The 11,599-nt window shown below is 40.2% G+C and overlaps 1 protein-coding gene across 1 annotated transcript in view; it reads right to left on the minus strand.

Moving 5' to 3' along the window:
* Positions 1 to 10,311, minus strand: part of rpgrip1l (RPGRIP1 like) — a 26,385-nt gene extending 16,074 nt beyond the window's left edge. The window contains exons 1-16 of the mRNA XM_015045272.1: positions 10,223 to 10,311; positions 8,808 to 8,903; positions 8,103 to 8,247; positions 6,770 to 7,080; positions 5,876 to 5,975; positions 4,816 to 4,959; positions 4,634 to 4,739; positions 3,931 to 4,077; positions 3,782 to 3,855; positions 3,502 to 3,641; positions 3,308 to 3,414; positions 3,179 to 3,229; positions 2,267 to 2,446; positions 1,989 to 2,106; positions 639 to 1,091; positions 59 to 180 (exon numbers count right to left, since the gene is read on the minus strand). Of these exons, the coding sequence (XP_014900758.1) occupies positions 59 to 180; positions 639 to 1,091; positions 1,989 to 2,106; positions 2,267 to 2,446; positions 3,179 to 3,229; positions 3,308 to 3,414; positions 3,502 to 3,641; positions 3,782 to 3,855; positions 3,931 to 4,077; positions 4,634 to 4,739; positions 4,816 to 4,959; positions 5,876 to 5,975; positions 6,770 to 7,080; positions 8,103 to 8,247; positions 8,808 to 8,895 (2,286 nt within the window). The 5' untranslated portion in view covers positions 8,896 to 8,903; positions 10,223 to 10,311. The remainder of the gene's footprint in view (positions 1 to 58; positions 181 to 638; positions 1,092 to 1,988; positions 2,107 to 2,266; positions 2,447 to 3,178; positions 3,230 to 3,307; positions 3,415 to 3,501; positions 3,642 to 3,781; positions 3,856 to 3,930; positions 4,078 to 4,633; positions 4,740 to 4,815; positions 4,960 to 5,875; positions 5,976 to 6,769; positions 7,081 to 8,102; positions 8,248 to 8,807; positions 8,904 to 10,222) is intronic.
* Positions 10,312 to 11,599: the final 1,288 nt, after the last annotated feature.

Here is an 11,599-nt window from a genome sequence, read left to right on the forward strand (position 1 = left end):
GATGGATGTTCTGATGGATGGTTGGATGTTCCGATGGATGTTCTGATGGATGGATGACCTGTGGTTGGTCCCCAGCCTTCATCTTGTCTCGGTTGTCTCCGCTGGTCGTCTCTGTTATTGCGTTCTTCAGTCGCAGCCAGTATTCCAAGGACCCGAAGCTTCGGGCGTCTTCATGAATTCCTGATTAAAATGTAAAAATGCTTTTTTACTTTTTACACAGAAAAGCCAAACTGATTAAAGTTCGACTTGTGCTCATATCATCAACACCTTCAAAGCAAAAGCAGCACAGATGAAAATTATTACTGCCCAACATAGTCGAGTTGATAAAGATCAATTTTGTCTGATTTGAAGAAGTCGGATGGGGCTGGCTGACATTTCATGACCTCTGGAAACATTTATTAATATCTTTAAAACAACAGCAGCACAAACAAAGATTTTTGCTGCACAAAAGTTTGACACCAATTTGGTTTTATTTGAAGAAGGTGGGGTGGACTAACTTCACTCAGGTCCTCCAAAGTTTGTTTTTTCCAGCTCTGTTTTCTGTCATTTCTGTCAAATAAGAGCAGCGGTCATCTCCCGCGTGTTTCTGATTATGAATTATAATCTGTTGCCGGTTGCATGTGGGCGTTGTGACTCACCAACCAGCGGGATGCTGCCGTAAACCTTCCCCTGCTGCTCCAGCAGCTGCTGCAGCCGGAGCTGCGCCGTCGCCACCGTCCTCCAGTCCACTCCCAGCGCCTGGTGCAGCTCCACCTTCACCGGGCAGCGGCGCAGGTACTCCACCAAGTGCTCGTCCGTGTTCATCACGTACTTGGAGGTGAAGCCGTACCTGGGGCTGCGGCCCGTCGCCACTGGAGTGGCGTGCGGCTCGAACAGGTAGAAGGAGTAGGTGCAGAAGGTGGAGGGCTCTGCGTCGCCGAGAGCCTGCAGGGCCGGAGGAGACAGCGAGGCGCCGACGATCTGCAGCTCCAGGAGGTTTTCTCCTCGGTCCAGATGGACGTCTTCATCAGAAAACTCCGCCTCATCTTCAGCCGTCAGGTCCGGTTTGAAGGGAAAGGACTTGGTGCCATAAGCAATGTCTCGGAGCTGACCTACAGAACCAGAACAAAGGATCAGCTGGAGGATTCTGCAGGAGCAAAAACTGAAACCCAAAGTTTGAAAGGCTGCACAGGAGGAGAAGATCAGAGTCGGCTGTTTGTTTCTAATAAAAAAACTAAGTTCGTTTAAAGACACAAATTTTCCTGCAACTGTGATGCTGAATGAGAACAAAACTCATGTTAGAAATTCAGATTATTTTTAACAATTTAGTTTTTTAAATCTGTAATAAGAGAAAAATGGAGGTTCATATTTTTGCCCATGTTATTCATTCATTTATAAATCTCCTAGTTTCAATCTAAACACTTAATAAGCTAAATAAATATGTAATTTACAAAATACCTAGTAAATATTCACAATATATTTAGATAGCAAGCTTAAAAATTATTTAGTTTGGAGCTTATTTTTAGTTAGAAAGCTAAATATTTAATTTGGAGCTACATATTTAATTAGCAAACTAAATATCTGGTTAGCTAACTAAAGAAAAATATTTAGTTATAAAACTATATGTTTAGTGTGTTGCTAAATATTTAGTAAGCAATCTAACAAACATTTAGTTTGGCTTTAGATATCTAATTAGGAAGCTATGCGTATTTAGTTTGGAGCTGCATTCTTAGTAAGCTAAGTAACTAGTTTGAAGTAAAATATTTAGCTAAAAAGCTAAAAACTAATATTTAATTTTGAGCTAAATATTTAGTTTGGAGCTCAATATTCAGTTAGAAAACTAAAAAATATTTAAGTTGGAGGTAAATATCTAGTTACCAAGCTCTATTTAGATTGAAACTAAGCATTTAGATAGGATCAGTTTATTGTCTACACAGTAGCCTCTGGTTTTAATTACACCGATGAATTGAAATAAAATTCCTAAAGTAAATGAACGATTCGATGAAAACCTTCCAGCTTGGAGATCTTTGCTGCTCTGGCATCCAGCAGCTGAATTTGACGCTCCAGCTTCTGCTCAAACCCGACTTTATCGCTGTTCATCTTCTGTAACGCCGCCTCCAGCTCCACCTGAAGACCGACAGAACAGAAAACAGAGGAAAACAGACGGAACAGAAAACAGACGGAACAGAAAACAGACGGAACAGAAAACAGATGGAACAGTTATTACGTTCTAATTGGCTAAACTCTGAACCAAACATGATGTTTGCTGATCTGTGTGCTTCTCCACCTTGTAGTCTTTGCTGATCTGGCTCTCCATGTTCAGGAGGTTCCTGGTCTTCTCCAGCTCCTGGATGGTTTCAGCGTGAGCGGCACGCAGCTCTCTGATGTAGCTCTGCTGAGCGCCGCTCCCGTCCTCGTCCACGTCTACCAGGAAGGCCAGATCTCCGCTCCTCTCACACCTCTGCTTCTGAGAAAAGATCTGGATGTTAGTTTTGCTCAGGGGGATCAACAGGGTCAGTGCAAAAACACAAAATCTTACCAAGAAATTTTGGTCTAGTTTCTAGTGGAAATATCTTGGTGCACTTAGATTAAACAAAACTAACTTAAAAGAAACTGTTCAGAAAGATATATGAGCTTCTTTTAGCTCAATAATTCCTTAATATTGTTGAAAAAGTGTTTGATCCATTGGCAGATCATTTCATATATAACATGGGAAAATTGTCAGCAAAATAATCTGTCAATGGATTTAGTCATTTATAATCAATATTAAGAAATTACTGACAAGCTCCTGTGCTTTGCTAAAATGTTATTTGTAAGTTAATTTGGTCTTAATTCAAGCGCATTAAGATATTTGCTCTAATCTGGAACAAACTTCCAGAAAACTGCAAAACAGCAGAAACACTGAGTTCCTTTAAATCAAGACTAAGCACCCTCCAGCTTAGAGATCATTTTGAACCATAAACAAAATATTAACCAACATTTTGAAGTGTAACGATATAATGTCTACTTGTTTTCTCAATAGTTGACTGTTTGTTCTGTGACTTTGTATTTTTGTGTTTTTATGATGTAAAGCACTTTGAACTGCCTTGTTGCTGATATGTGCAATAAAAATAAACTTGACTGATTGATTGATTGATGGACTTGATCATATTTTGATCATACTTTGTGTTTTTGCACTGATAATGTTTGATCGTCTTACTTTAATGAGCAGCAGGGCCTCTGTCAGTTCAGCCGCGGTGTAATCCTTCTCCTGTAAAGAAGAGCAGCGTCAGATTGAGCGTATTTATCATCTGAAGGATCAGATCTCAGGGTTGGTGGAGATGCTCACTCTGCTCTGGAGCTTCAGATGTTCATTCAGTTTCTCCACTTGTTGCTTCTGTTCCAGAAACTGAAGCTGAAGCTTCTGGTTTTCTTCTGTCAGCTGCTCATTTTTGTCTGAATCAGTCAGAGAGATTTACTTACTTTACGACGCTTATTATCCTGATTTAACCCGGAGGTTGGCGTTATGAGACGGGAACAGACCTCTCTCAGACTTGATCCTGTCCAGGATTTCGTTTTTGTCCACGAGGTCGGCCTTGAGCGCCGTCTCCAGCTGGACGATCTGTAGCTTCAGCTGTTGCTCCTGGAGATGCCACTTCTGCTGCTGAGAGACGTCGAAGGCACTGCGGACGAAAGGAGAAACGTTGCGAGGCGATGACGGTGAAACACAGCTGAGCTCAGACCCGACAGAGAAACTACAGAAACCTAAAGTCTGAGAGAATCTGGACAATTTTAAAGGTCAGCAGCCCGTCCACCTGCTCACCTGTTCAGTAGCTTCTTGTTGCTCTCCTTCAGCAGCTCCCTCTCCTGCTCCAGGTCGCCGATCCGCTCCTGTAACTGTCGGCAAACACGGAGGCTACTGAGCGCGCTCACCGGAATGCCTGTAACCATGGCAACGGCTCCGCATCTCACCTGCTCCACCAGGATCTTGGTGACATTGACGGTCTGCAGCTGCTTGTCCAGCTCCAGGTTCTTCATGCGCTCGGCTTTCAGCTGGGCCGTCAGCTCGTCCACCTTCGCCATCGCCGCGTCGTTACTCGCCTTCATCGTCCGCTGGGCCTGGAGAACACAGGTGAGCTTCGGTTTCTCCTGCTGCGGCGCTGAATGCTGACGTTAACTCTCACGAGAAGAAAGATTTCAGCCGCTGGGTTTGACCCAAGGAAATTTTGGGGGTCAAACATCATTGCCACATTTAGCAGCGTGTACATGAGGTTGATTGCCAGTGCTAAGACACTCCTGGCTCTCATTGGTTGTTTTTGAAAACAACCAATCAAATAAAGATTACCTTAACAGCTAATTTCTGTCCAGTTTTTATCTGACTTAAATTAGTATTTTTACAATTTTTGTGTTATACTTCCTTTTTAGTTTTATTTTAATATGAATGTGTGTTTATCTGCCATCATCGGTGGCCATGCTAACTGCCTGAGCATAAGTGGCAGGCTATGTTGTGGTGAACCAGCTGTAGCAGAGCAAAAAGAAAGGGGCAATTTGTGAGCATAAGAGTGATTGGCAGCACTAAGACCCTCCTCCTGACTCTGACTGGTTGTTTCTCTCTAACATCTCTTTATTTTCCTGTAAAGTTCTTTAAATGATCGTCCTGGATCAAACTTCTTACCTCCTGCAGAAGCCGATATCTGTTCTCCAGCTCTGTCATTGTGTTGGATCTGTCAGCCAGCTGCTTCTGCAGTTTGATCATCGACACGTTGCTGCTGACCTGCGACCTGCGAGGAAAACAGGGTGTGTTTAGATCCCCATGCTCCATCTGCAGTCAGGCAGGTCCTCCATAAAGAAACCAACTTTAGAGTGGAACTCTGCTGCTGTCGGGCCAGAAGGAGCCTCTCCTCAAAATCTTCCTCTCTCCTCCTCAGCTCCTCCTTCAGATCCTCTGATGCTTTTTCCAGCTCCTGCATACTTCTCCGCTGAGACTCCACCACGTTCTCTCTGGAGCACCGGGAAACATCCACTCACTACAGCTCCTAAAACATTTCTGGATGAGCTTTTCCTCAACATCTTCCAACAAACACACAGCAGCTTCTTCACTACAGTAATAAATCCTCTGCATGTTATTATTTATATCCGGAAATTTTGCGCATATGCACGATGCCGGAAGGCAAAAAGACGATTCTTTTACATGCCGTCCGTAGCCGCGCTGCAGCGGTAGAACAACTCTGTTCACAAAATGAGACCTGGAGATGTGTGTATCACTAATTTATTGAGATGAGACACATCAGAGGGAAAAATAAAGCAGAAAAACTGTGGAAGATCAACTCAAAACCACGTTTTTCTCACTCTCTGTGTCAACTGCACTACACGCAGACTCGTTGCCATAGCAACTGCATCAGGATTCAGCACCAAAAAACACGCAAACATTTCCCACACAAAGAACAGAACATCCAGTCCATTACAGTTTTATGTTTTTAGACTTGATGTTTATTTTGCGATCATTAATAAGTTGTCAAAGTCAAGCTAGCATAACCAAACTACTTCCCTCTCTCTCACTATTTTTTCTGAATTAAAACTTTTTCCTGACCTTGTTACCTAGTTGTCGTAATGTTGACATTTAGTAGGAAAGCACTGCGTCCCTCTTTCTTTTATATATCAGGCATACATTTAAAATTTAGTGTGTTACATTGATAACTTGACAGCTAAAAACAATGCTAGTCATTGTCAGCTTTTTGTCCTCCAGCATGGAGACGGGGGAAGGGATCTTGCGTGCATGACGTCACGCTGCAACGGCTCTATAGTATTCAACCAAGAAACCTCTGAGACAAACACGGAACATATGACTCAGATGATACAAAAAGACACATAATTAATGATTTTGTGGTAATAATGATGCAAAACAAACAGAAGTTACAGGTTGCGGATCTCGGCCCTCGCCTCCTCCAGCAGGTTGTGTCCGTATCGAGGAATCTGACCAGTCGGAGGTCTCCTGCCTCCTTCCAAACTCCTCCGACCTGAGGAAGAGACATACTGAGTCAGTTTCTGTCGACCTGACTGAAAAGAACCAAAAGGTCTGAACTGAAAAGATTCAGTTAGTTCTGAATGAACAGACTCAGATGATAATGATTTAATAAACCCTGACTGAACAGATTCGGTCTCCTAATTGTAATGGACACACTGATCCACCTTTTTCACTTCTGATACCGACACCGATATCTGAGGTTTGGTATCGGTCGATATTGATCAGATACAGAAAAACAGCTCAACTGATTAAAAACATTTCTTTTCTTTTTAGACATAAATGTACCGAATTGCAGATTTATTTGCTAACTCTGCACCAGTACAGCACATTTAAAAACCCAAGCTTGGTCAAACATGTAAAAACAATTTTAATTTATCTGGTCAGTGCAATTGGAAGTAAAACAGCAAATTTAAAATAAATAATAAACTTTCAAAAACAAAGTTTGTTATTTGTACTTGGTCAACTCAGTATTTGGTAAAAAAAAACGTAAAAATAAATTGCAATAAATGTTCAGTCAAATGGTTCCGAAAGTGAAATTAGGAATCGTATAATGTAAAATAAATAATAAACCATAAAGTCACTCAGAGAACAAAGTGTAGAATTAGACTGAATAGATCTGCCCTCATGATTGGACAAATTGATCTAGAATTTCTGTCAATATTAGAACCGAAACAGACATTAATATGTTTATAATGAAACAAATTGGCTCCATCCTCTGACATTCTGTAAATGTTTCTCTTCATTATCAGTTTTTTTTTTTTTTTTGTGCAGGCAGCCTGGACTCACTTCTTGGTCGAGCAGGAGACTGAGATGAAGCATCGTCTCTGAGCTTCTTCAGGCCAGAGTTCACCCGGGACGGGACGTGCTCATACTGCGTCTGCCTCCGGCTGTACGAGTTGAGGATCTGCTGTTTGGCCACAAGGAGGCGCTGTTTCAGCCCCTCCTTCTCACCCTGCAGCGCTCTGACTTTCTCCTGCAACTCCTCGACCATTTCCTCCATCTCCACGTCTCTGAATCGGGTCGGAGCAGCTGCGCCGGCAGCCAGCTGCTCCATCCGCCCGCGGTCCTTCACCAGCTTCATCAGCTTCGTGCCCAACCTGGTCAAGAGTTGCAGCGTTACTGAATGTCAGAGTTACATTTACTGGAGTAACTTTTTTGGAAAAAAAATTACTTTTAGAAGTATTGTTACTATGCTGTACGTTTTACTTTTACTTTAGTAATTTTGTTATTAAGTATCTCTACTCTTACTTGGGTAAAAGTTCTGGATTTTCTACCCACAAACGTGTTTTAGCCAAAAATTCACCAGACAGACACACCTGCAGTTTTTGTTAAAGTTTCAGAAGTTTTACATTGAAAAAAAAAACTGATTTGGAAAAATGTTTCTTCGACCTGATTCTGTTATTTTGTAATTATGTTATATATATGAATAATTTTGCTATTTAAAATATAAAATTTCCACGTTACTTTATATTTTGGTCTGATGATGTAATTTATAAAATATTAAATGATAGATGTTTTGATCAGTAACTCAGTACTTGAGTAGACTTTTTACCAAATACTGTTTTTACTCCTGGCAGACAGCTCTGGAAAAAAGTAAGAGGCCACTTAAAATGATCAATTTCTCTGAGTAAAATGAACATTGTTCTGTTATTCTATGAACTACTGACAACATGTCTCTGATATTCCAAACAAAAATTTAGTATTTATTTGCAGAAAATGAGAAACGGTCAAAATAATGAAAGAGGTACAGTGGTTTCAGACCTCAAACGATGCAAAGAAAACAAGTTTGTATTCATTTAGAAACTACAATACTAACGTTTTAACTCAGGAAGGCTTTCAGTGCAGTGGGCTCTTCATTTTTTCCAGAGCTGTATATTGTGGCATCATTAGCATAAATCATCGCCGTGGCATGCTGCAGGGGAAAAAGCAGGCTGAAAACAACACAGGTCCCAAGCAGCTGCCTTGCAGAACTCCACACTCCAATTCTTTTATAAAACATACACATTGCTTACACTGTGAAAGATAACTAGCAAACATGAAAGATAAAAACCAGGTCAGCCCCTTTGTTTGGAACAGATCCATTTGAAAACAGTAACACTGATCGAGTTGTGCGTCTCACTTCTTAATCTTGTCATTCTGTTTGTGAAGTTGCTGTTTTTGCTGCAGCGTCTCCTCCAGCAGACGCAGGTAGCGGTCCTCCAGCTCATCCCTGGACATCTTCCCAATATTCTGCTTCTCCAGGGCGTGCTGATGCACACTCAGATCTGCAGGTGGAAACAGGATCAACACCTTTACCGACGTCAGACCTCAGCCAGGGTATTTCACATTTCAATAAAAGGAAACAGCAGACATTTTAGAGATAACTGAAAATACACTTCAATGCATAAGTCCAGCTGTTGGTTGAACTTTTAACAGTAGAAACAGGAACTGTACATATGTAGGCATGTCACAATAACAAATATTGCTGGACGGTTAATTGTCCCAGAAGAAACGATATTATTGTTGTTTTGAGACCGTTTTAAAGTAATATAATGGTAATGTTACAATAATGAAAGGACACATTCTCAAAGATCAATAAACTTTAAATTCTAACAAACATTTAACACTGGAACTGGAAGACATTTTAAATATCCAAAATAAACCAGACGGATGAGTTTTGTCATCCAGTTTTTGGTTGGAAAAAAGAGAGAAAAGAGAAAAACAATAAATTATGCAAATAATAGAAATTACTGGGCTCATTTTAATTTGTCATGTGATTAATTGATTAATTGTGACAAGTCTACACATATGTATGTGCACACGTTATCCAGGAGGCGTGACGCACTTTGTGGAGCGGCGGTGAGTCGGGACAAGTTGATGGTCATGTCTCTGACCGGGAGGTCTGAAGCCGTCTCATCGAGGACATACGACATGTTCCACTCTGAAAACAAATACAGCCTTCTTTAAATTCTCAGGTTTCAGTCACAGACATCATCCAGCTGCAAACATTCAGATTTATATAAGATTTCTCTGTAGACAGTTTTTGCTGCAAACCTCTGAACTAGCTCCAACTCAGCCTCTGATTTGCAAAGCAAACAGCAGAAACAGCACTGGGGTTGAATAATTATTGCAAAGTTTATCATGATTTCATAATCAAGATGCTTTTTATCATCACTTTTATTGCTACTGAAATAAATACGTTAAAATATTGTGACAAGATTTTAAGTCCACATCATCCATCCCTAAATAGCACAAGCACACCACAGGTCAAGTTCAGGAACTACAATAAACACAAACATTTCAGTTTTTTTGACCACCCTAACTTTCTGCTATTTATTTTTTAATTTCATACATGATTACATCTGATAAGAAGGCTTGCTGGTTCCACCATTTCTCCTTCAGGTACACTTGTGCATTACTTTCCAGAGTTAATATACTTTAGTTATAAAATGTTTAATAATGACAGGGTTTATGAGATGAGGCTGGATTATGTTCACTAGTTTTTGTTCATTACAAAAACTATAGGCAACAATATCAAGAACTAATATTGATGTGATTTCATTTGTGATTTCATATCTAATTACATACTTTACTATTTTGTAGTTCTAAATGTGTACTGTAATAAAAATAAGCAATCTGAGTACAACTTTACAGTCTCCTTCACGTCAAATTGAACAACATTAATGTGTTACAGACAGATTTTGTCATAAACTTTCCACAAAGCTTGTCTTATTATGTCTTTCTTGTAACAACATTTCAGAATAATACGTTGGAAAGTTTGTTAATTTCCTTATGGAGGCACATTTGTAAGAACAATGCCTTTGTGGATTGAACAGCGAGTTTATTTTGAGGGTTGTGCTCTCGAGAAACTTGCCAAATCCTCTCTGGCAGGTCAAATGGATGAATAACTCCATAAATCCATTTGACCTGGATTTATTTCGATTAAATAAAACGATATTTGGATGAATGGATGATTAATGGAACCTTCAGGAAAATGACACAAATATTTTATTTTTCATTTTACTATATTTTCTCATGTCATATCCTGATCTGTAAACATCTTAATAAAATTCCAGAAATATTCCAGAGTAAATGGTTTATTCAAGTTTATCTCCATCAGACTGAAGCTAACGTCGAAGCTAACGGTATTACTCAATCACCTATTTAAGGTCAAATATGACATTTTTAACACACATAAGTGTATGTGTCACTATAATGTACCACCTTTAGTATCCTGACTACTTTTTAATAGCTTCTTACCTTTAAAAAAGACTTTATTCCGCTCAGAGTCACGGTTGCTATCGAAAACAACCGTTTATGTCGCTATGGTACTAGAACGCATGCGCAGAAGTGTAAAGCCTTCTGGGAATTGTAGTCTTTTCTTAAATAATGTCTCAGCCTTTCTTTTTTGTGATTATGCAGTTTTAAAGGATTGAAATAGTGATGTTAAGTGATATAAAGCTCTTAAAGCGAACAGGAATCTAAATAAACACAGTTCAAAACTTTGTGTGACTGTGCAAATAGGCTGTGTTTGTGTTTGTTTATGAATATTTGTGTATCTCCTTCATCTCCTGTGATTTCCATCATGTTTAAGCCATGACAGCCTGACAGTTTGTACATGCACATGTGAGCAGCGTGATGCAGAGGCGACTCGCTGCCGTATCACACAGTCTGACAGGTCGGCTGTCAGATCCCTCTCATGAATCTCAGATGGATCTAATTTTGCATCCTGAGATGAGCAATCCGGCTGGAAAGGATGAGTTTTCTCCACATGTCAGACTCCATTGGGCCGTGACACAGTGTGCTGTAACCTTTGACCCCTCCCCTCTTCTGGTAACGCAGTGAAATCTGTCAGGGAGTTGGTCTGCCGTTCACATTCATGATCCCCACCAAGCTGGTGTTCAGCAGGCCATGCACGGGTCCGTGCAGCAGCTGTCAAGTGCATGATCAGACGAGCGTGCAGGACCTCCGTACCGTCAACTCTACCCCCATATTCTAATATAGGCAGATTTCCCCAAAGCATATGGCGTCAGGCTGTTTATTCAGATTCACAAAGAGAAGGGAGGCAGGCAGGTCTGAGCATGTTATTCTTCTATGGGAGAGGGAAAATGTTGGTGTCTGCAGGTCCAGAGAAACCCAGGCGTCGCTGAGCGTAAACAGACTTAAAATAATATAAAAAACATGCAAGGTGACCAGAAAGAGATGGAAGCAATTGGAATATTAAGACGCTTAAAACAAGGAATTAAAAAGAAGGAATTGCAGACAAGTCGTCTCTTCTCTGGGTTTCATTCTTTTTCAGTGAAATTAATGTTCAGCACGTCAAAGCAATTCATATTTAGGACTTTGTTAGATTTTCTTGCATAAACATCAGCAGGAAAATATTTCTTCAAAACAGCAATGTGCAAAGAACATATAATAGTGCTACAAACAAATATTCTAATTTGTTAGATTATTCTGTATTATTAAAATAAGTTGACAACTCCTGAGATTTTCTAGATTTTTGCATGAATTGGAAAAGCATTACATCATAAGAAACTGCAATAATGTAAATTAGACTCAAAGTCAAGTCAAGTTTATTTGTATTTCAGCAACAAGGCAGTTCAAAGGGTTTTACGTCATAAGAAAATATTAAATAGG

This window comes from Poecilia latipinna, unplaced genomic scaffold, assembly GCF_001443285.1.
Source record: "Poecilia latipinna isolate Pla-1442-1.1 unplaced genomic scaffold, P_latipinna-1.0 Scaffold718, whole genome shotgun sequence".
NCBI classification, from domain to species: Eukaryota; Metazoa; Chordata; class Actinopteri; order Cyprinodontiformes; family Poeciliidae; genus Poecilia; species Poecilia latipinna.